The sequence below is a fragment of the Dermacentor albipictus genome, chromosome 5 (genome assembly GCF_038994185.2).
Source record: "Dermacentor albipictus isolate Rhodes 1998 colony chromosome 5, USDA_Dalb.pri_finalv2, whole genome shotgun sequence".
Taxonomy (NCBI): domain Eukaryota; kingdom Metazoa; phylum Arthropoda; class Arachnida; order Ixodida; family Ixodidae; genus Dermacentor; species Dermacentor albipictus.
The window spans coordinates 149,105,345-149,128,015 of NC_091825.1; the positions used below are offsets into that span (position 1 = coordinate 149,105,345).

The window sequence follows — 22,671 nt, forward strand, 5'->3', positions numbered from 1 at the left end:
TGAGGAAGCAAAGAAGAATAGTTGGGAAAGTCGGGAAGCATTAAGGGAACGGAATTGGTTGGATATAGTCTGCTTTCTGTTCCTGTCCCGTACATATAGACTTTTGGCAGAAGCTCGCTTTGTCAAAACGATAATGCACAAATCATTTACTTTGCGTACAGGGAAAAGTTTGTCCGTTAGGTTCTGTCAGCCGCACGACTACTTGGTCGTGTGCATGCTGTGTAGCCTAGAGCGTGCAAAGACAAATAGCGATAGGTCTGCGAGCTGTGAACGTGTATATATGGTGCTGTTACAACTGATCCGCTGTTTTGTTTTGACCACCTGCCTGAGGAAGGAATAACAAGATAGCTATGAATGTGAACTCCTGAACTATGAAGCAATGAAGACTCGATGGTTTACTTTGTTTACGTATTACATTTAAACAGCTTGACTTAAACTGAACTCACCCAATCATTCGTGCCAACACAACTTTCCAGAATATATTAACTTTGCCTTTAAATCTAGCTTTTTTAATAGCATTACTGTCCTGTAACAAAGCCAACTCACAATTATGAAAGGGAAGGGAATGAAAACTTTGTTCGAGATCGCTGAATCTTTGACCGTGCTGAATCGTTGACCGGGAGGCGGTAGCAGTTCACTTTTGCCGTGATGTACAAGCAACGTCTCACACAGAACACGAAGGGAAGACAAAGACACACAGTGCTGTTTTGTCGGATTCACTTTACGCGTTGGTCGAGCGCCTGCACTACGCTACGGTATAAACTCGCCCAGCGTGCAGCGCAATGTATGGTTGTACCGTATAATTACTATTTTTTTAATACGTATGTAAAGTGTCTCAAAATCACTGCGCGCTTGCGTACGTTCGCCACCGGACCGCCGTAAAGGGACCATTTAAATTTTAAAAGAGTGTTGTTGTTTTTTTCAATGCGAAGCCACAAATACCGACATAAAGTGCGCCGGTAACTTGCGTGATTTTCACAACGCAAATACTACTGCAGGACGTCCGAACTCTGAAACGGACAGTTGCTGTGCGCGCCCCCCGTTGCCTAAGGCGCATTCGAAGCACCGAGAGCGCGTAACATTGCCAGCGCTTTTTTTTTTTTTTCTGAGCGTCACGCGATCTACGTCAGTACAAATGAGTCGACCAGCAGGCGGGCGCGTTCGTTACGGCCGGTCATCTCACCGCCGGTAGGAGAAGAGGAAAACGAGACGTGATTGTCATTTCGCCAACTGATCTGCTAATTGATGATAACGAGGCAGCAGCGCGCCGCACTCAGGACAAACACAGCAACGGCAATAAGAAAATCAATTTCCGCCCGCTCGGCCGAGAATACGGAATGAGAAACGCCTGCTTAGATTAACGCATTCTTGACTTGGACGCATACTAATGGCTAGATTACTGGGTGCGCACATTATGACTGCACGCGTTGCAACTGCTAATTGTTCTGGACTGCAAAAGAGAGAAAAGAAAACTAGAAACAAACGAGCGCCTCAAGAGGCCTGTATAGCCGGGAGCATGAATAAGCGGTTAATAACTCTCCGAGGCGCTGGGCGATAATCGAAGTCAGAGTCAGATGTGTAGCTTGATAAGATTTGTGTTCTTCCTTCAGTCCTGGTCTTTTGCGCTGTGCAAACATGCCGATACAGATGTGTAGGCAACGAGCGGCACAACTTCTTCGGGAAGAGCTATTTCTTTCTCTTTCTCTTTTTTGTGAAAAAGACACAACATAAAGCAGAATTTAGGGCAGCACTCAGAAAGGCCCTCCATTGTGTGCTTCAATATTATTTTGAAGTAAAGCGGCTCCCATTTCTGTCTTCAGGTTGACATTGCTACCGAAGGATAATATGCACGGTACTTTCTCCACAATTCACTTCGTAGTAACAATACTTATTCTTGAACATGCAGTTACGCGTTGTCGCCTATATTGTCCTCCACGACGGTGTTATGTTTTTATGCGCGCAGTGAAACTGTAGCCACCTGTCGGAGATTGGAGAAACGAGAGCGACTAGTAAGTGGCGCTAAAATAGATTTAAAAAAGAAAAAGAAAATATAGAAAGCATTGGCGTTTTCATGGTTGCTCTCTTCCTTCTTCTTCTACTTCTTCTTTCTTTATTTTTTCTACTTTCATCGGTTTTCCTTGCTTTTCACCGTGAGCTTCCGCCACTTTGCTTTGTCGATATGTAGTCGTCAACTTGGTGAAGCCTGTGGTTTGACGGAAGTCCGCCTGATCTAGATGAAACAAGCGCATGACTAAAAGCATACGACGCCGACCACGAGAAATAAAAGCCCAGCTTCATTGTGCTGAAATCACGCTCGGTACTGTCCCTCAAACAGTGAGCTTGTACAAACTTGGTCACTGCCGGAATCAATTTGCCCAAGTCATTGCCAAAGTATCCATAAAAAGTTGTTCCATGTTTGTGCTGCTTCTTCGCCGTGATGAATCACACATACACACTGTGAAGGAGGCAGCTTGCATTTCACAGTCAAAATGCGTGACATGACAATGCACTGATGGACAGCAGCAGTTTTATCACGATTGATTGATTTGATGATATTAGAATTAGGGGCGACGATGGTGATTGAAGACTTTATTAATCGGCAGAAGGTTTGGAGATGATGTGTTGTTGGTAGCACTCGGCAAGCGGAAGCCCCTGGCTCTCGGCGACCTCTTTAGTCCGCTCGACGGCGCGGAGTTGCACTGCCGGGTCGGAGCTGAGCAGCATGGCCTCCCACTTCTCTAAAGTAGGAAGCCGATTCAGTTCTGGAGGAGGCGGGTTCTCCGGACAATTCCAAAGTATGTGATCTAATGTGGCTTCATCGCCACAACGAATGCAAGAAGGAGAGTGCTGACCAGCGTATATGTGAGCGTATACTGCCGGGTTGGGGGAGTAGTGGCTCTGCAACCGGCGCCAGATGATTTCTTGGACCTTGGTTAAGGTCTTGTGAGGGCGCAGGTAAAGTTGCCTGTTAAGGCGATAGTGGTACGTTATATCGTGAAATGAGACCAGCCTGTTGACACACACACACAAACAAAAAAACGCGCACACACGCACACACGCACACACGCACACACACACGCACACACACACGCACGCACGCACGCACGCACACAACACGACGTACCTCCGATATTTCTTCTTTTTATGAGCAAGCGTTTTAGCAACACTGTATAGCTATATACGTCTTTTTGGTTAAAGTTGCGCCGAACTTCGTGCGCGAGAAAAAGGTATTATAATCTTCGAGAGGCACGCGACCCCGTTTGCAGTTCCACATGTTCCCTGGCGCGTTGCAAGCAGCGCTATAGCGTAGAATAACGCGTAGTCCAGGCCGCTGCGCAGCACGCGTCTGCCTGTTCAGCCATTCGACCGTACGTACCTTGTAAATATGCCCCCGCCCCTCCTCCTCGTACTCCGTCCGGCCGCCAACCGCGCGACTGGCCGAAATGGCCCGAGAGCCAAAAAAAGAAAGCGGGTCTCCGAGAAGCACGTCGCGAACCGCGCGCCCAGGCTAGGCTAGGCTAGGGCGACCCGAGCCGCTCGGCTGCTCCGCATAGCGTAACGGGACAGCGCATCAACGACCGGCATCGGGGCGGTCGCCGTTGGTAGCTGGCCCCGCTCTGCGGCCGCGGCGCTAATGGTGCAACGATGCTCGCTCGCCGGAATGGCTGTCACGTGTTCGCTGAGCGCCCCTTTCTCTATTTCTTTCTATCGCTGAGCGAGGGAGAAGGAGAGACAGTTGTTGAAGGAAAACGACAGAAGTGCAGTCAACCACAAAAGTTTACGTACCACGAGATCTCACAAACCATTCAATGTCCGGGCAGTCTGTAACAGTAGCCAGTAAAACAGAATATTACGATGTTGTTCACATGTACTAGTAGAGGCTGTAAATGTGAGTACTGTAGACCGCGTTGTAAGGTTGCGCAGATATTCAGCTTTTTCTCAGATCTCGTGTTGCGTAAAATTTTGTGGTTGACTGTGCGTCGCTCAGAGCAGGCTGCGTCTGGTCACTGCAATATCGTTACGTAAACAAAACTCAAGCCGTGACCATATACAGAATTTCCTTATACCAAGAGGAGAGGCTCTCAACAAAATGATGGACAGCTCGCACGATGAAAAACATTGAGACGAATTCACAAAGCTTTCCGTTCGTAAGTGCTGTTTTTCATTGGCTGATCGCCTTCGCTAATAATATATCCTACATCACTATTGGCTGGCACGAACGCTTTTAACGTAAAGACGTTTTGTAAATACGGATCAGCGTTCTCATCGTCGTCTTTGCTACGGCGACGGCTGTTCTCCGTAGATTTCTGCACCCTTGTAGCAATGTGCCAAGAGAAAGGGTAAACAACTAGTTTCCGAGAAAGAGAGAGTGAAGACGGTGGCGACGATGTAAAGTGAGGCATTCACGGTGTGTAACAGCTTTTGCCCTGTTGTGCATAACGAGCACTATATGCTTCTGAGAATCAAAGACAACTCAGGGACATAACCGCTTCGCATTTCGGTTTTTATTACCAATTGATATAGTGCAATAAGCGATAAAGAAAGCACGTTCTGTTTAAGAACCACGGTCGGGATGTTGAAAGCAGCATCTCAATGTAGCGCATGAATGAAGTAGCCGTCTTCGGATGTTCGTTGCCGTATAAACCGCTTTTCTTTGCCTAAATGCAGAGACGTAGATGTAGCATCGTGTGGTAGGCGTGACACGTTGATTCTGCATTCCGAACTCAGTATGTTGTCATGTCGCGTTATTCAAGACGCACATTGAGGTAGATTTTCGTCATCTGTGACGACACAATAGTCTGTTACAAATTATAGACGATTTCCTCGGCAGGTGACGGAAAGAATATGATTAAACTACTTGCATAGAGTTCCACGTGCATTTCACTTCACGCACAAGGGATAAATATTTTGCTTAATGCCGTTAAAGTTACAGTTGAAAAAAGCTTGTCAATGCACAATATAATGTACGTACAAGGAGCGTGTGGAGGACATATCCAGGCACCTGTGTGACGCCGTCTCTGAGCGGCACAAGGTATAATTTGTTGATAACACATCGTCGGCCAAGCAATAAGGATGCGTTTATTGTTTTCTTTTTTACGTTTAACTAAGTGTGAGCTAGAGAGAAACAAGAGGGACTGGGAAGGAGGTAGCATTTATGCACTTCGCCCTACCATTGAGTGTTCCCAGCATACCGCATTTAATATCGTCCTCGCCACGTTTTCGTAAGACAATGTTATTTCCCCTGGCCACAATATTAGGTCCTTATTGCCCTCTTGAGAGCGGTCGTCCTTAAACTCATTTACATTGTGGTCTTTATGCAAGAAATTTATTTAGAACGCAGGTAACAGATTCTGGACTATAACCATTGTATAAAACTGACGAGGCTATGTTTCGCATTTTATCGTAGTGACAATTGAATTCTTCAAAACGATTATCTTTTCCCACCGCTATAAGAAGGTGCCCTGAACTTTAGTAAAAAAGAGCTGCGCGCAGATCAACATTTCGCGACTTGCATTTCCAGAATACCACTTGCAGAGCGGTTACATTGTCTTCGTCTGACCGGTCGATTTCGTTGCTTTAGAACAGCCGCATCTGGAACGGCTCCCGTTCCAAGCCGCAAGCGGAGCGCCTCACGAACGTTCGTAAGCGTCTCCAAGCATTGAGAGTGCCGGAAACGGACGGGCCGACGGACAACTACCGCAAACGCCGTGTCGTAAGAAAGGAGGTTGCGACGCACCACAGAACGTATGCCACCGAAACCATTACGCGCCGAACAACGGAAGCGGCCGATGGCACGTGGCCGCACATAGGTCATATGCGGGTCCATATGTGCTCAAATCGCCGGGCAGGCACGATCAACGAGTCAGAGATCGTTCTTTCCGGGACCATTCAGTTTACTGCGCTGGTATGCGCGCGAAGGACAACACCAAAGAGGAAAATAATGAAAAATTGCGCAACTTTCAACAGCTCATTGTTCGCAAGCGCATGTCAGATATACAGTGTGTCCCAGACAACTTTAGCCAGAATATAAAAATATGTACATGCCACGTAGCTGGACAGAACCAAGGTAATATTGTTTGCCATCTCCTGGAGGCACTCAAACTATTTTTTAATTCCGCCTAATTAGATAATTAGTCTTATTTAATAAATAAACGTCTCAAATGTTATAATTAGATAAGAAGCGTCAATGAGAACATTGTAGAGCGACATGAAAAACTTCCGATACTGCTTTGTGTTGCTCAATACGTGCTACATAATAGTGTTTTTCCGAGCATGAAAGAAGCCTGCAAATGCACGCAAAATTGCCGCACGACTGGCAACTCGAGGCACTTTAATTGTGCCTCGAGTGGCCAGTCGTGCCACTCGAGGCACACTTTCACGCGGAAGGCAGCGCAATGAACCGAACGTTGCACCAGATAGCTCTAGCTGAATACTTATTGATCTTTCCAAGAACTGATCGGGGGCGAGCAAAGCCAACCTTACGCATATCGACCGCTCGTTCTCAATCAATCGACGCTTGAAACTAGGCTGGCTGCAAGGTAAAGTTCCACGATTCTTGCGTATAGCGTAAGAACACCGAGGTCATGGAACACTAATACGAAGGAAGTCATTCCGACTTTCTTCGTGTTAGTGTTCCGACTTTCGACGTTCCGACAGTCGTTCCGACTTCGTGTTCGTGTACCTGTCCTGGTGTTCTAATGCCATCCGCAAAAGGTATGGCGCATAAAATCATGTAGCCATATCTAAGACTACTCCATAGTGCACGAACACAACCAGCCAAACACCTCGAGCGACTACGATGTTGTGGACCACATGCGCCATTCCTGACCCCGCCAACGCTTCTCGTGCAGGAGTTACACGTTGCAATGCTGAGCTTCGGAGGTCACCGGTAGGAGGGCGGCCGAGCCTGCAAAGTGGTGGGGCGGCGGCGGCGGCGGCGGGAGCGGGAGGCGGCCCTCCTCCTGCTGCGGCGATGCCCTGATCCATGGTGCAGCTGCCCCAGGCCCCGGTCAGCCACAGCAAGGGGTCCTCATCCTCGGTGTACAGGCGCTCTGTCGTCAACGTCTCGCTGCCCAACGCCGCCAACGCTGCCGGAGGCTGCGAGTCCTGGGAGGACGCGCAGCACATCCTATGGCAGGTATGCGGCGAGCAACCCGAACGATAGCTGCCACGCGTGGTTGTACGGTGAAAGAAGTGGCGTGTTTCTAGGTCTTGCCCTCGGGCCTGTGCTCAAGAAGTTTTCATAAAGCTAAAAGCAACTTAAAAACACGGACACAGGGACGCGGACACATGAGTCTCTTTTTGCGTTGTCGTTTTACCTTGCGATACATTTAGTTGAAACTTGCGATACCAGCTCGTCAAACCGATATGCTACGAACAGGCGCTATGGTCTCTACTTTTATATAGCTCGTTCCCTTTACTGACACATAAGATGATACAAGGCGAAATGGCTTTCGCAACTTTTCCCATGGCGAAATTCCTACACAACAGCGCTCTTTCAGACATGAAAGTATATGCCAATAGCAAATTACTAAATGAAATAGATTCGGTCGTTGGCGCACGACACATGTATACGTGACTCTACAAAGCACAGTCGAGTCAGCGTACTATATATACCGGTGTGACCGGTCTCGATGGCTCAGGGCGCCCAGATCTGCTTCGCGGCGGCGTTCCTGGTGCCGCACCGGTTCTCGCTGTCGTCGCTGGTGCTGCGCTGGCTGCTGACGCTGAGCTTCGCGCTGACCAGCATCTGGGCCGGCCTGGTGGTGTGCGCGCCCGACGTTCTCGCCTGGCACCTTACCTGCCTGCTGGTGAACGCGGCGCACGCGCTGCGCCTGGCCTGGCGAGCGCTGCCACCTCGAATGCCGACGCACCTGAGAACCCTCTACGAGCGCATGTTCCTGCCCTACCAGGTGAGCGGCCCGGCACACGCGGTCCGCTCGGTTCGTGAAAAGGAACACGGAACACCGGAACAACTTTTCGCGGTGCATGCCACCTCCATTACGTTCACTGCGGCACTGCAGGGCTGACAGATGAGTAAGGAACTCGAGAGGCGTGCCTCCAGCTTGCAGCGAAAGCGAAGCAGCTTTGGGCTCTCGGGTGCGCAATTCACTTGTGTCTTCCAATCTACACCTCTCTATTATGTGTATTCCAGCGATCCTCACAGTGCGACGTTTTACGAGGGAGGTATTTATTTATTTATTATTTATAGGAGGCCAACTACTGCACCAGTGGGACCAGTTCCTCGATTAAACAGTGCGGTAATCACGAAATTACGATAAGAATCACCGAATAGTCCAACAAGTATACTATATAAAAACATACAATATACAAATGTACGACAAATATGCGACTAACCAGTTGCTGTATTCGCGACAGAGCATTCTGTCACTTGGTTTTTTTGGTGTGGTGACTGCTAGACTAGTATGCAGGCTCAATGATTGGCGTCAGGCTTTCGTGTTGATGGAGGTTTGATGCAAGGAATCCAGTACAGGCTTCGATAAACAACTCGACCAAGCGTACGTAAGAAACCTATAGCTTCTTGCTTTTCACATCGCAGACATTAAAACTGCGCGCCAGTACGCTAGGAAAGGCAGGGAAATTAAAGGTATATTTGTTACCTCATCATTTTTTTTTCATCGAGATAAGCGATGTTCAGTTAACCAATCGATCGATGACTCATTCGCTCACTCACTCACTCACTCACTCACTCACTCACTCACTCACTCACTCACTCACTCACTCACTCACTCACTCACTCACTCACTAAATCAATCAATCAATCAATCAATCAATCAATCAATCAATCAATCAATCAATCAATCAACATCCGCTCGCCGACCGCAGGTGAGCAAGAATCGATTCGTGGACCTGACACGTGCTGCCGAAGTGGTGCACCTGGCCGCCGAACGGAGGTACGCCACAGAGGGCGTCACCGCGGCGGACCAGCGGGTGTCCATACTGCTAACCGGCAGGCGAGTAAACGCGCAACCACGCGGCCTTTCAGGTTGAAATGCGATGTCCTAACGGATACCGGCAAAAGGACGCTTTCCGGGGGCGGCTTGCACAAAGATTTAATAACGAAAATAATAAGGAATTTATGAACGCGTTCTTAAATGTTTCTTAGACAACTCCTAGTCCGCACTAGAACGCGTTTCTAAATTCGTTATTATTTTCGTTATTGCATGTTCGTGCAAGCCGCCCCTGGTGACTACTTTGCTCGGATGCCGCCAAGATGCTATTACATCTGAGTAGCCGAGGTGAGCTGCTCAGGTACACTCCAACAATGTGTTTCACAGACACAATTGTCCAACTAGTGGCCTTAACAATAAGATATGAACTAGTTGGCTCATCAAGTCCGTGTCGTGGGGGGAAGCAACTTGCTGCCATTTTATAATAGTACTTCTCTGATGAGCGCGGTAGTTCTGTGTATAGTGGTGTGAGAACAGTAATTTTCGCGATAGAATCGAATACGAATCGAATTCATCAGAAGCAAATCGCATCAAATGCGAATACTTTACTTTTCGAATATTTAGCAGCCGTTCTCGCGATTAATACAAACCGAACTTCACAGTATATGCACAACGTTAGCAAGTTTATTTCATTAGACTGCGCACTATGAAATGTTATGAGAAGCACAAATGGAGAATTATAAAAGCAAATAAGTGGTTTATTCGCATACTGATTAGTAACTGGTGAGTGCGCCTGATGGCAATTTAGCCGGTAATGCCTGACTAAATGGGCGACTTAGCGTGCTCCACTACGTATAACTTTTCGTGTTTAAGTCTGTTATGATCACCAGGAATAAATTTGTCGCACGTTTGCTTCTTCCTTACGCGTGATCGCGCACAGTTGGTGATTCCAGATATTCGAGAACTATTCTAAATGTATTCGTATCTGCGAATAGCGACTATTCGATTCGAAAACCGAATAAAATCTGGCAATATTCGATTCATTACTCGAAATTTTCGAATATTCGCACGTTTTGTGCTGTCGTGTGACATCCTGACCTCCGTCCCTCGATGCGCAGGCTGCAAGTGACCTGCGAAGACGTATTGCTCCACTACGTAGAACCCAACGAATTCATCGACTCTCCAGAATACGAGTCCTGTCCTATAGGTAGTGATAAGTTATTTCAGGTGAGTTTTATATTGTAGCACTGTTGAAAAATCGTCATTTCTTTTTTTCATGAAGCTCAGTAAATCTAAATAACCAATATACTGTATATTGTTATTGAATTATGGGATTTTACGTATGTGTTGGTTCCCCTTCTTGTGTGCCGTGCATGCGTTGTGGAGGGTGTAGCTTCCCTTCTGCGTAAAATGCGGTTGCTAGTGAGTGAACGCTTGTGCTTATTACTCCCAGTAAACTTGCAAATCGCGATGTTTCAGCATCTTCTAATACTTGCTCCTGTGTTGTACCAGTGCGATCGAGCTTGCCACTGTAAACAATTATCGCCCATCGTGCGCAGCTGACCGTGGCGTTCTTGATTAAGAAGCAGTTATCACCTGCCTTGGGTGCTGTATTGCGCCCGAACCGTCCGCGTGTAATATTAAAGCGCGAAGCGTTTATTCGCGTGGGGTCACGGCAGTTTTACCATCTTGTCAACTGGTAATCGTTTTCAATGAAAGAAGCGAACAAGAACATTTCTAATCCTTCATGTGCATTGTGTGAGATAAAGATGAGTTAAATAAACACGCCTGGAGAGGAAATAGTTCGTTTTGATTTGCTGTTGTTTAATAACTGCACACAAACGGAAAGGTAGGCTACATTTGAGCCAGCTATCCAAAGACATGTATAGTTCCGAAAATGATACTACCCCTTTCCTCACATAACATACATTATTGCTATTAGAAGACACGCCATGTGCAATTTTCGCACACACTTTGCGATGATCCATTGCTTAGAGTCGATGAAATGAAATTTTTTGGTTTGTACTTTGACAAAACTTTTCGCTTCTCTTCACACGCTAAATATGTGAAACAACGTGCCCTTCGCGCTCCTTGTATTGTTTGCAGCATATTGAACGACGTCCACTCCCCTGCTGCCTTTTTGAAACTGTATTCTGCTGTGTGCCTTCTGCTACTAGAGTAAGCCTCTGTAATAGGGCGCGGAAGTTTCAAATCCAATTCTGACCTCATGGAACGCATCCACAATAAATTTACATCTATATTCACGCACCTCTGCCGCCGTTCTGGCTACCATGTTCCAGTCCTCTCAAAAATACCTAAACTCGCACCTCTAAAATCAAGACATATTAAAAGATTCTTTTTTTTTTCTTCTTCCGTAGAGTGGTCCATAGCACTACACATTTCCAAAACTTCTTCATAATATATAATTTTCCGCGCTTCATGTGTAACAAGCAGCATGCCGCGTTTTCTGCACGGCCTTATTGCAGTAATCACTGTCCAATGACTCGCCTTTTAAAAAAAAAGTAATAATCATTCTACCCGTAGTTCGATAGATTTCAGAGTGTGTTTCTGTACATGTGTACATAATTGTGTTGTATGATTAATTCCCTTTTATGCCCGCCTTCTATGTTCCCTTAACACTACTTGTTTTTCTACCTCACATTGTTTTCTCTGGCACATTTGCCTTGTCTGTACATTTTGCTTTGCGTATTACCTTTTAAGTGCACTAGTTCAAAGGCTCCGCTGCTGTTTCTAGGGAGTGTAGTAAGCATATTATTATTATTATTATTATTATTATTATTATTATTATTATTATTATTATTATTATTATTATTATTATTATTATTATTATTATTATTATTCGATATGAAAACACACGCATACAAGAGAGGGAAATAGGCAGGGAGCACGCTGGCAACCACCACCGGGAGGGGCAAAACGCCTGCCTACTGTTTATACACGCATGCACATACCACAAACATGCAGCCATATCAGGTCTACAAAAGTGCACAAAACGTAAACAAAACAAAGATTAAGCTAATCAGAAATTACCCATATGCATCCGCTTTCACTGATAGATGTTCATATCCGCTGTGCAATAAAACCACTATTATATGCGCAAGATCTGGTGCGCGCAAGATCACGTTGTCACTGGTTCGCATATACTCCGGCCTTCTTGAAGTTTTCGAAGAAACATTTGAAGGAAAGCCGCAGAGGGACCTTATAAGTTGGCGCGGAGTCTGAGCCAGGCTATCCTCGCCACCACCGGCGCAGGTGACCATCACGGCGCTGGAGCCGTGCACCTACCTGACGTGGCAGCGGCGGCGGCTGCAGCTGCTGCTGCGCGCCCACCCGGTGGTGTCGGCCGTGCTGCACAACCTGGTGGGCCGGGACATCGCGATCAAGCTCTACTCGCTCGCCGAGTTCCACCAGCTGGGCACCGACGGCGTGCCGCTGCCCAAGCGCGACGTCAGCCCCGACTGGGGCAAGCAGGTGCCTCGCAGCCTCAGCCTGGACGCCGTGTACACGGGCCCCGGAGGCAGGCTCCGGTCGACCGCGTGGCACGCGGCCCGCGAGGCCTCTCGGCGGGCTGTCGACGCCTCCCTCGCCTCCTCCTCGCAGCTCTCCTACGCAACCGGTACCATTACCAGCTTTACCATTACCGACGCCATTACCACCGCGTATACCGCTAGCGATACCGGCCGCCACGACAGCGCGTGCGCGGAGTTGGTTACCGAGCTCCGGCAATGCGGGTGTCGCACGGGCACTTTCGATCACGATCGAGCGTGATCGAGATCGATCGCGATCGAAAGTACTCCGTCTGGCGCCTGTATAAGTTTACCGAATCGGTTCCTATCGGCTACCATGACTGCATAACAACATGGCAGTGCACAGGTTGCCTGCGTCGGACCGAATTCGCCGATGTTACTGTATGGATCTTCGTCGTGACAGAAAAGGATAAATGGTCAAGCCATCCACTCTGAGGACAAAGCATAAGCGCTGTTTTGTAATTAACATTGAGGTCAGTTGTTTGCTTCGACGCGAGGCTAGAGAGACGACACCGAGGTAGTAAGGTTTTCAGAATTATACCTGACAGTTGGCGCGACAGTGTTGATCGACATCAAATGCTATAACGGTATGAAAAATCATTATGTTAAAACTCTGCTGTAAAAGCGATGGAGCGCTGGCAACTCCTCTGTATGAGAGTAACTGCTTGTTCAACTCAATTTTCCTGGAGAATTCTTAGCTCCCAATTTGGTATAGGTTCACTCTGATTGGGACAAGCGCAGTAAACATACTCGATCGGGGATTCGAAAGAGAGCTAAACACGCACTCCGCCGAGCGGGACGTGAGAAATAAGTACCCGTATACACGTGCTAAAAGTAAAAGAAACCTTGTGAAAATAGAAGAACGGCATTAATGCGTTGGTGCGAAAGCTGCGCCCTGGAAATTCAGGACCGTCCCGCAACTAACTGAAAACACAGATCTCGGCGAATGTCGCACGCTGCACTCTTTTCGGAAGTTCCTCACGTTGCAAAACGGCTGCAGGTAATGACTATACGCCTCTGGTGCTTTTGTGTAGGCGTACTTCATGCTCGATATTTTCAATGAAGGATGAGATGGACTGCAAGCCAAGGGTAGGGCTCTGTTGCCATGACATCGTTGCCGTGGGCCATGAGTGGGGGCGGCGTGCATGGTGAACTCTAACTTGCGAGCTCTATCCTCGCGCCTGAACGTCGGCGTACGTGCCGTGCGCGATGCCGCAGCATGTCGCCAGTAGGTCAAGAGACACAAAATATTGAAGAAATGAAATCTTCTCGTGTCTGGTAATTTTGAAACTCGTGTGTGAAACCTCTGTTCAGCCTCTTGATGTGGAGTGTGTGCTGCGACAGCCATGAGCCGGCTAGACCAAAATATACTCCTGCTGATGTGTCTAAACATGCTCTGTGCTTTGGGCTTGCTCTGTGTGCGCTGCCAACATTCGTCCTCGTCGCTTCTGCATGCGCTACGTGTCGTATACTCCCGTTAATCACTGGAACTCGCACGAGACGTTTAACAGAAGTGTAACGGTATCAGAGATCGGTGCCAAATATGTGCCCTGATAGAAAACTATTGGAAAATGAAGTGCATTCGTTGTGGCACAGTATAAGGTCAGTGTATACAAGCTGCAGTAGCGCAGCCAGGGGGTTGCACACAGAGCACTTGCCCTCCCCCTCGACATTTGTGTATTCTGCCCTGCCTTTCTTCCCTCCCGCTTCCTGTCCCCAGTCAAACTAATGCCCCCTTTCCCTCAGAAAAAAGCGATCTGACTACACCACTGATAAGCTGCCATGTTATTAGTCCACAACGCATCGCTTTTGTACTGGTTCATCGAGCCATTCGCATCAAAGAACGTCAGAACGGGATAACGTGTCGATTGAGTGAAGCTGCAGGAAAGATTTGGTTTGACTATGGAATGTATGCAGTGCCTTGGAAAATGTAGTGCTGCATTATAGGGCGCGAGCCTGTCGATATACGCTTCCCGTCCGTATCGTATATTTGGCACAGGGAGTGCAGGGGACACCATCATCCTGCCTTGCCCCATGATATCACTGCCGTCTTGTGTGCATATTAAGACAAACAAGTCCAGCTACTCCACGACTCTTTTATCGCAATCCACCTTCTTTGTTCATCTGTGCGCTTCTGCTTAACTCCTAACAGCTACTGTTGCGCCCCCCTCCCGATCCTACGTCCTCCCCCCCTCCTCCCCCCCCCCCCCGTCCCCGCATGTGCCTCCTCGCCGAAACCGTCCACAGGCCGTGCCCCCGAGCCACCTCCAGCGCACACGAAGAGGATCCGGCCCAGCCCGCGCCCGAGTCCGCGCCCGAGTCCGCGTGCATCGCCTCGTCGCTCCTTGGTGCGGTGCGGCCGACGGGGTAAAGTGACCACCAGCCTGGTTCCCGCCGCCGTCGGCACCGTGTCTGAAACGCCGCTGTAGAGAAAGAACGCTTCGTGCACCCGCTGCAGCTGGTGTCGCTATCGCTGCTTCGCTGCTGCCGCTGCTGCTTCATGCTTCGATATAAGCAGCGTGCTTTCGTGCTTGTGTTCTGCTGATGCTGGCTGGTGCTGCCTGAGCTTCCGGTGTGTGCCCGCGGCCGTCGTCGTGTGCGCATAGTGCGGCTGGCTGTGAGCCCCGAAAGTGACGTCGCCGTAGCCCCAGGTGAACCGTGCTCAAAACCGCAGTGAACGAAACGAAAAAGAAAAGCGGTCGCCCGTTTCTCCGGCCTTCGTCGCACGGGTGGCGAGTGGCGTACGTGTTCGTCACTAAACATCGCTCAGCGCTTTCCTTGTTTATCCTTTTGTTCGAGTCACACGATTCCACTGAATTTTTTTTTACTTACCTTCCAATGACATATCATGATTGCCACCGCTTCCATTGTGGGTCGACTGCATATCTTCACTATATCTCCAGATGAAAACGGCAGTGTGCCAGCAGAGGCTAGCATTGTACGCCAAAAGGCAACAAAACCATTCCGATGTATTGTTTTGAACTTGCAAACATTCTGTAGAAACGCTGATAACGTGGGAGCAAGTACTTTCTAAGCCTAGCGTTCAAACCGCGAGCCAGCCTTTCCGCGCGAGAAAAGAATGCAAGTGTTTCGGTAGTTGCTTCCACTGCGTCGCCTGTGCACATGGTGCCAGGTAGCGAGTCGACTCGTACCCTTGTTGATGTGGTATGGAAGGTGTGCGTCTCCCAGAATGCTTGTTGAGCGCGAGTGAACCTAACACGAAGCCAACCGAGCAAGAGCAGGTGTTTTTCTTTATTTATTTTTTAATTTTATTTTTATGGCCTTGCGCACTCTGTCAGCGCCGAGACCCGATAACGTTGCAACCTTATAGCGGCCGGAACCCAAAAAAATTAATAACTTTTCTGTAGTGACAGCTCTCCAAGCGCTTGTATGAGCGCTTGGAGAGCTACGTGTCAGTAATATTGACGTCCTAACGCTCTGTGTAAGTACACAGAGCGTTAGGACGTCAATATTACTGACACGTAATTGATGACCGCATGTAAGTTTAATGTCAAACATTATTGTTTCGTATCCGGCCACTTGCGCATGCAAACCGCAATACTTTTGACGATGGCGTGCGGGTAGAATAAAAACGTTATTTTAAATTCACTATGGTAACATAAGCGCCACCGCCATGACATTGCACAAGACGCGCAGTTGCAAGCATATAAAACACAGCTACGTATCATGTTCGTCTCTTTGGGCCGAACAGTTTATTCTTCGTTACGTTGCATTATAGCTATGTTTACATGAGACCAACAAAGGCTGGTCAAGTCGGCCTGTCGGTCTGAAACCCGGCCTTCGGATTCATGTAAGCGCCAGTAGGTCAGGTCGAGTGGGCGTCGCGGCGATTTCGGTCAACAACCATGGTTTGCAAGGGCTCCGTTGACTCGCCCAATCCGCTCGACTAGAAGCATGTAAACGCGGTCGGGTCGGGCTGGATAAGCTCCACTTATGACTCGACCGGCTCGCGTCGAGTTCGTGTAAACAAAGCTATGGAATACAGGAGAAAGTCCTCTATGAAATTATCTTTATAACAGACGAGAACTTTCATTGCTTATTTTGTTACTGTCCACAGTCCGCGAAATACAAGTGCGACTAACTATAAATGCGCTGACGCATGTACCCCCCCCCTTTTTTTTTGTCTTTAAGGAGAAGAACGACAGACCGAACAAATTCAAACAACTGTTTAAATAAAGCTTATAGTTAAATGTTCAGAGGCGTTCAAGAACTGAACGAGCTCAACAGGCAGTGCTGCTCTAGAATCGTCGCTACGCAAGCTCAGCCTAAGGCACTCGCACCCTTGTCATGAAGCCGATAGAGCTGATCACTCGAGTTAGCGTTCAACTTCGACGATAAACGCCAACATAATCATACAAAGCATAATCACAACATAAACATAATCAGAGCAACAACGTCAATACCAACATAATAATCGATTTAAAGTTTTCTTTTTTTCTTCTTATCCGTGAATAGGATGTAACTCAAGAACACGTCTAGCCCTTAGCGGTTAAATAAAGTGCCACTAGATGCCGTTACCAGCGCTGATGCTGTAATGCGGCTGCTGTCCGTATCTCCGGTGTTTCGGTATTCCACCAATACAAGAACCTAAACCCTCCGATACTGCGTTCTGCCAGGGGCGCTATAATGTAAAGCTATTCCAAACTTTTCTATTCCGATTCTGCGACCAGCCCTCCACGATTGGTCAAAACCTTTTTTGACCACCCCCACATCGCCTGTCTGTCACGCAACGTCACGAAAACCGCGAATAGTTATTTCTGATTCGACGCCTATTCTCCATTAGCCCTCTGCTATCCACTTCACCTGCCACTCACGCGTCACCATACCCGCGGCGAAAACTAATTGCGTCAAAGTGACGTGTACGCGTTAAAAATACAATGATATGCCCCCAAAAAATTAATTTTCTTCTGAATAGCCGCAGGCTGCCCCTTTCTGAAAGAAATAAAAGATGGCTGCCGCCGATCGCTCAGGCAGTGGCTACGCGCACGTTCCGGAGGGCATGGGTTTATTTAGGTGTAATAAAGCTTTTTGCGTGGCCGTGAAACGTTTTCAGACACTCTCAGCACGCTTACGACATCGCTCTGCCAACTTTTCTTTGCTGAGGATCCGTTTTAGTGGTATTCTTAGCCTTCTGTTGCAAGCTGTCGCGATTTTAGACCAGCCACCGCAAGCTAAGTGAGGGAAAACGGACCAATGGCAGACGGCGGCACCACCCTCTTCATCCGGTTGTCTATTTTCAGTACGCTGGCTCGACCGCATTGAAACCCTCTCCGCTTGAGCGTGCTCCTCGCCTCCAGGCAGCGTACCGCAAACGAAAAACCGCTCAATGTAGGCAATGTTATTCGTTTTGAAAGCAAACAAAAGTGACCTCCCATAAACAAGCAGAGCGTTTGATTGGGCTGCTCAGGCAACGCTGCGGGTCACCGCCCGATGCTTGCGTCGGCGGTTACGCAAATTTGACGTCAGGAGAATGGAATAAAAACACAATGGAATAGTTTTACGTTACAGGGCCCCTGGTTGTAGTCGACTGCGGTCAGCGAAATTTCGGTTTGGCATGCAAAAAGCCGGCGTTCCTTTGCGCTTCTTTTTTGTAGTCGACTGACAGAAAATAGATATGGCAGAGGGAGACATTAATCTTCGGTACAGCCAGGAGCCGTGCCATACATACGCTTAGTCCTCCGTGGATACCTTTGCGCAAGGGTGTAGTCATACGCCGAAACCTCGCTCGGCAGGGCGTACCAACAGTATCCTACCATTCTCTGTTGTTGCAGTAGTTGCTATAGGAGAAGCAAAGAACGAGTTAATTTCGATGTTCTTTGCTTAGGCTGATTTTGTTGTGCGACCTCGTGCGGACAGCTCAGTTTGCAGACTTCATAGATGCGCTGTAAGTTTTACTTTTATATATTTTTTATGTCTCAGAGATGGGGCAGCCACTGTTAGATTCCGAGCAAGTGCCTCTCTCCCTGGCTTCAAGGCAATTGAGTGAAAGCTGGAGACGGATGCTATTGATAAAGTTCCAACCTATGACGCAAAAAAACAAACGATGACAGTGCAGTTTGCTTGTTTTGAAGTCTTAATCTACGAGAATTTTTATCCATTTCAAATTCAAAATCAATCAGGAAAGAGAGCGGATTGAGGGAGGCGGCTTTGGGTCTTCATGTCTCATCTTAGACTGGATTCACGAGTTGGTTCCTTGAGCTGTACACGCGTGTTCCTGATCTCATGGTGCATTGAGGCAATATACGTATTAGAGAACGGGGTCTGGTCGAGGTGAGGGCAGCTCAATAGTCGGCAGCGATTTCTAAGTCTCCAGGAAGAAATAAAGGAAACGAGGTGCTCCAGCGAGCCGTGGCGTTTTCTCTGAAGGTAGCTGGGACAGTTTTCAGCTTCGGTAGCCGATACTTTCTGCACGTCAGCAAACAACATAGACACAGTGGCATGAGGACGAACACGGCACAGTGCGGAAGTACCGACTAAATTTACGTTCGCCTTGGGGCACAAGTGTAAACAGGGGAAAATTTTTTTTTAAATAAGGATGCTCATACACATATCTGTACAGCCTCATTTGACCAATACTGTTGAGAAAGTAATCTTGTTTGTAATCATTTGTTAAGGTGACCGACAGGCCAATCACAGAACCGTCGCGGTAGCTTAGTGGCATTGCGTTGCTAAGCTTAAGGTCGCGGGTTCGATTCCTGCCGCAGCGGCTGCCTTTCGTTGGGGGCGAAATGCGTTCGTGTACTTTGATTGAAAGAGAAAAAAAAAACGTTCGTGTACTTTGATTGAAAGAAGAGGGAAAAAACGTTCGTGTACTTTAAGTGAAAGTTAAAGAAGAACAGGTGGTCAAAGTTGACCGGTAACACCTAACTACGGCGTGCCTCCTAATTATATCGTGGTTTTGTAACGTGAAACCACAGTACTTAATGTAAATTCTTTAGGCCGATCACACACTGCTCGCTGTTTTCTTCAATGGCGAAGTCGTCTGATACGTCACACGCCATTTTATCGAATTTCTTGTGGTTTCCGCAGCTTCAATAACAATATTATGCAATTAAATGACGAATTACGTTCGCCTTGTCAGCCATTGTTGGTATAGCCCAGGATTGTGTCGTGTTGTTTCTGATGTGTTAGCACTTCGTTGTTTGCTGATTCATACAGAAGAAGCGTAACAGAGCGGGCTGGGTCGTCGTCGTACAAGGGAATACGATTTACTGAAGTAACTGTTTACAAAAAGCATCGTTTTTTATTATTATTTTCTGTGTGCGACGCACGCTTTAAGTGAGATGAAGTGTGTGAACTTCACTCAAGAATTTAACGGCATGTGAACACCACGCTCAGACAATCTCAGCGGCACCACGTGGTGACGTGATTGCTCTATAACGCCCGCGTCAGAACCAGATGTGAGTTTAGAGAGTGCGTGTGCGTGTTTTGTGTGAACTGAGGTTGTGAAAGTCGTAGCTTGATTAGATAACTTATCTCTCTTTTCTTTCTTCTCATGGTAGTGCAACGTAGTAAATCGAATTAAAGACGAGTGTAGTGCGCGTTCTTTCTTTTTTCGGTAGAGTTTGACTTTTGCTAAGTCAAGGTCGTTTGCCGTTCATACAGCAGTAGTATTCAATAAGAAACGCAAGCAAATCACGTGACGAACCAAAGAAAGAAGGGACATCCGCGGTGATGTGATTATGTTTCACAAAATACTTTCCCGAAAGGGGACTTTTAGCCGTCTTTAATGTGACTACGCGAGACAGAAAAATAATTTTCATTACCGCCATTTAATCCTCCCAAATATCTTTATTTTGGCCTGCTGCAATACCGCCGTTAAACAAACGGCGGTAGAACAAAAGGAACTTCGAAGACTTTGATGCACGAATGAAAATGATTAGGCTACGTATAAAAATTGTCATTCCCATCAAAAGATTCGCTCCATATTTTTATTTGTTTATTGTTCGCTTTAGTTCAGTGCGAATGATTCAGCTAGCCTTCTTGTTTCACAACGCCAGCGTGTAAACTAAAAGAAAGAAAGAAAGAAAGAAAGAAAGAAAGAAAGAAAGAAAGAAAGAAAGAAAGAAAGAAAGAAAGAAAGAAAGAAAGAAAGAAAGAAAGAAAGAAAGAAAGAAAGAAAGAAAGAAAGAAAGAATATGAATAGAAATGTTCTGGAGCAGATGTAGACGTGTCGGAAGATATGAAAGAACACACGCGAAGCGAACGACTCCGTCTGCTGCGAACGTTTCGAAAACCGAACTCATCTTCGTCAAACGCTGTACCCACAGCTGTCATGCTTGACGTGGTTTGCTAGAATGCTGTATACATAGGGAAGAGAAGATGAACATACTGCATGAGAAATTGATACTTTAGACATAGATGGTCTTGTCACAACAAGAGGAAGCGACGCCCAACAATCCTTTTTTACGCTAAAACTTATCAGGCCTTTCTTTTTTTTTCACATCCACCTTTTTTTTTTTACAAGACGTAATGAGCCGATTAGTTTCACAACGAGTCACCACGCGTTTTCTTGCGTGCGCCAGACGACGTATTCACGAAAAAAGCGTCGCGACGTCCGCTTCTTTAATAACACTTCAGCATGGAACGTTTCGAACGCACGAACTTCGCTTCGCGTCCGCCGATAGCACCTTTGCTTGCTCGCCGCCCTAGATCTGCACTGATTTCCTGACAATTTCTGCACAATTCTGCAAGAACGCTTGCCTCAGGCACGTGGGAAGAAACCTGCATAAAGGTGCGTCTATGCTGTAAACATCCCCCCTTTCTCGCACTTATTAGTTCTTTAGAGTTCCGTTAACATCCTTTATGCGTAGAAAAATAAATATATGTGGATTTTACAGCTCTAAGTAGGATAGGATAGGATATCCTTCTACGATGGCGCGTACCCACTGTGAGGTATTGGTCAAGATTTGGATGGACAAAATGACTTCTTTCTCTCTGTAGAACACGGACCCCTCAAACTCCATTAGGCACTCCGAGATACATGGCACGTGCTCTAATCAGGACGTAACGCATGCAATTAACACGCAGCAATCACCTTCGCTCTGGTACAATACTGAAACGCTTTGCGTTGTCGGAAACTTAGCATCATTTATTTGGTCAATTCATACGACGCAAGCAAATGGGGGAGGAAGAATAAAGATTCAAGAATACGTCGGAGATACTACGGATAGCATGAAAACACCATAAAGAAGAGGGAAAATAATACGGCAACATGGTGAGGCTAAGCAGTCGTGGTGAAATTGCCGACGGTATTCGAAATTATTTGGATACTGCCAAATTTGCCGTCTGTGTGTAAACCATACGATTTCATTAAAAAAGAAAATACGTCGGTCTCTTTGAAGATAGTCTATTTCCATACCATTTGCAGAATTTGCACCACCCTGCCTCACTTTCTCTCTCATCCTCCCCTTAACCGCCGGCTTCCTGGCCGATTCCCCGCAGAGGGGAAGAACCACGGAATAAGGAGCAAGCAAGGAAGCAAGTAGTAGTGATAACATGTGCGTTGCATTGTGTTCTACCGGAGTCATCAGTTAAGAGAAAGAGAACACAAGAAAGCCATTCGCGCTCGTGTAATTCTGCTCACACACAAGAAAGAAAAGATCCACGAAGACATCTTCCATGTGGTGCCTTGCCTATCAGCATATGTTCGACAGAGTTAGTAAGCGTTTGAAAGCTCTTAAGGAAGTGTCCGAAATTTATCGAGGCACACTTCACATAATCGGCCTGTCCGTACAGGGCGTACCCGCAGATTTCTATGATTAACGTTATATTTCTAGACCTTGCACATGTACATAATCTGCCTAAGTGAGCCTGTTATTGCGTAGTTTAGACGCAGTCCTACATGCACAAAAAAGTATCCCAAGTGCGCGTAGACGTTTCCAGTTCCATTACGCGCCTTCATGCGCACGTTATATAGGCCTTTTCTTTATTATTTTTTAAGCAGCATGGACACAACAGCATTGTCATCCTTGTGCGAGATGCTTTCCCGCGCGTTCGGCATGCTCCATCGGTTTAAAAGCATGCGTTTTTGTGATCTGCGAAATACTGCAAGTGAAGCCCCGAGTGGCCCGACAGATATCAGATTAACTCTATTCGTTATAAACAACGATTTTATACGAGGTCGCGGGATCGAATCCCGGCCACGGCGGCCGCATTTCGATGGGGGCGAAATGCGAAAACACCCGTGT

The 22,671-nt window shown here is 47.2% G+C and overlaps 1 protein-coding gene across 5 annotated transcripts in view; it reads left to right on the forward strand.

Moving 5' to 3' along the window:
* Positions 1 to 22,671, forward strand: part of LOC135897627 (blood vessel epicardial substance-like) — a 107,755-nt gene that overhangs the window by 30,577 nt on the left and 54,507 nt on the right. For 4 of the 5 annotated variants that reach the window (XM_070539172.1, XM_070539175.1, XM_070539176.1 and 1 more), the window contains exons 2-6: positions 6,852 to 7,138; positions 7,644 to 7,913; positions 8,848 to 8,975; positions 10,031 to 10,139; positions 12,186 to 12,549. In XM_070539172.1, the coding sequence (XP_070395273.1) occupies positions 6,986 to 7,138; positions 7,644 to 7,913; positions 8,848 to 8,975; positions 10,031 to 10,139; positions 12,186 to 12,549 (1,024 nt within the window). In that variant the 5' untranslated portion in view covers positions 6,852 to 6,985. Of the gene's footprint in view, positions 1 to 6,851; positions 7,139 to 7,643; positions 7,914 to 8,847; positions 8,976 to 10,030; positions 10,140 to 12,185; positions 12,550 to 14,707; positions 14,828 to 22,671 lie in introns of all 5 variants that reach the window. The other variant, XM_070539174.1, reaches the window with a different exon arrangement.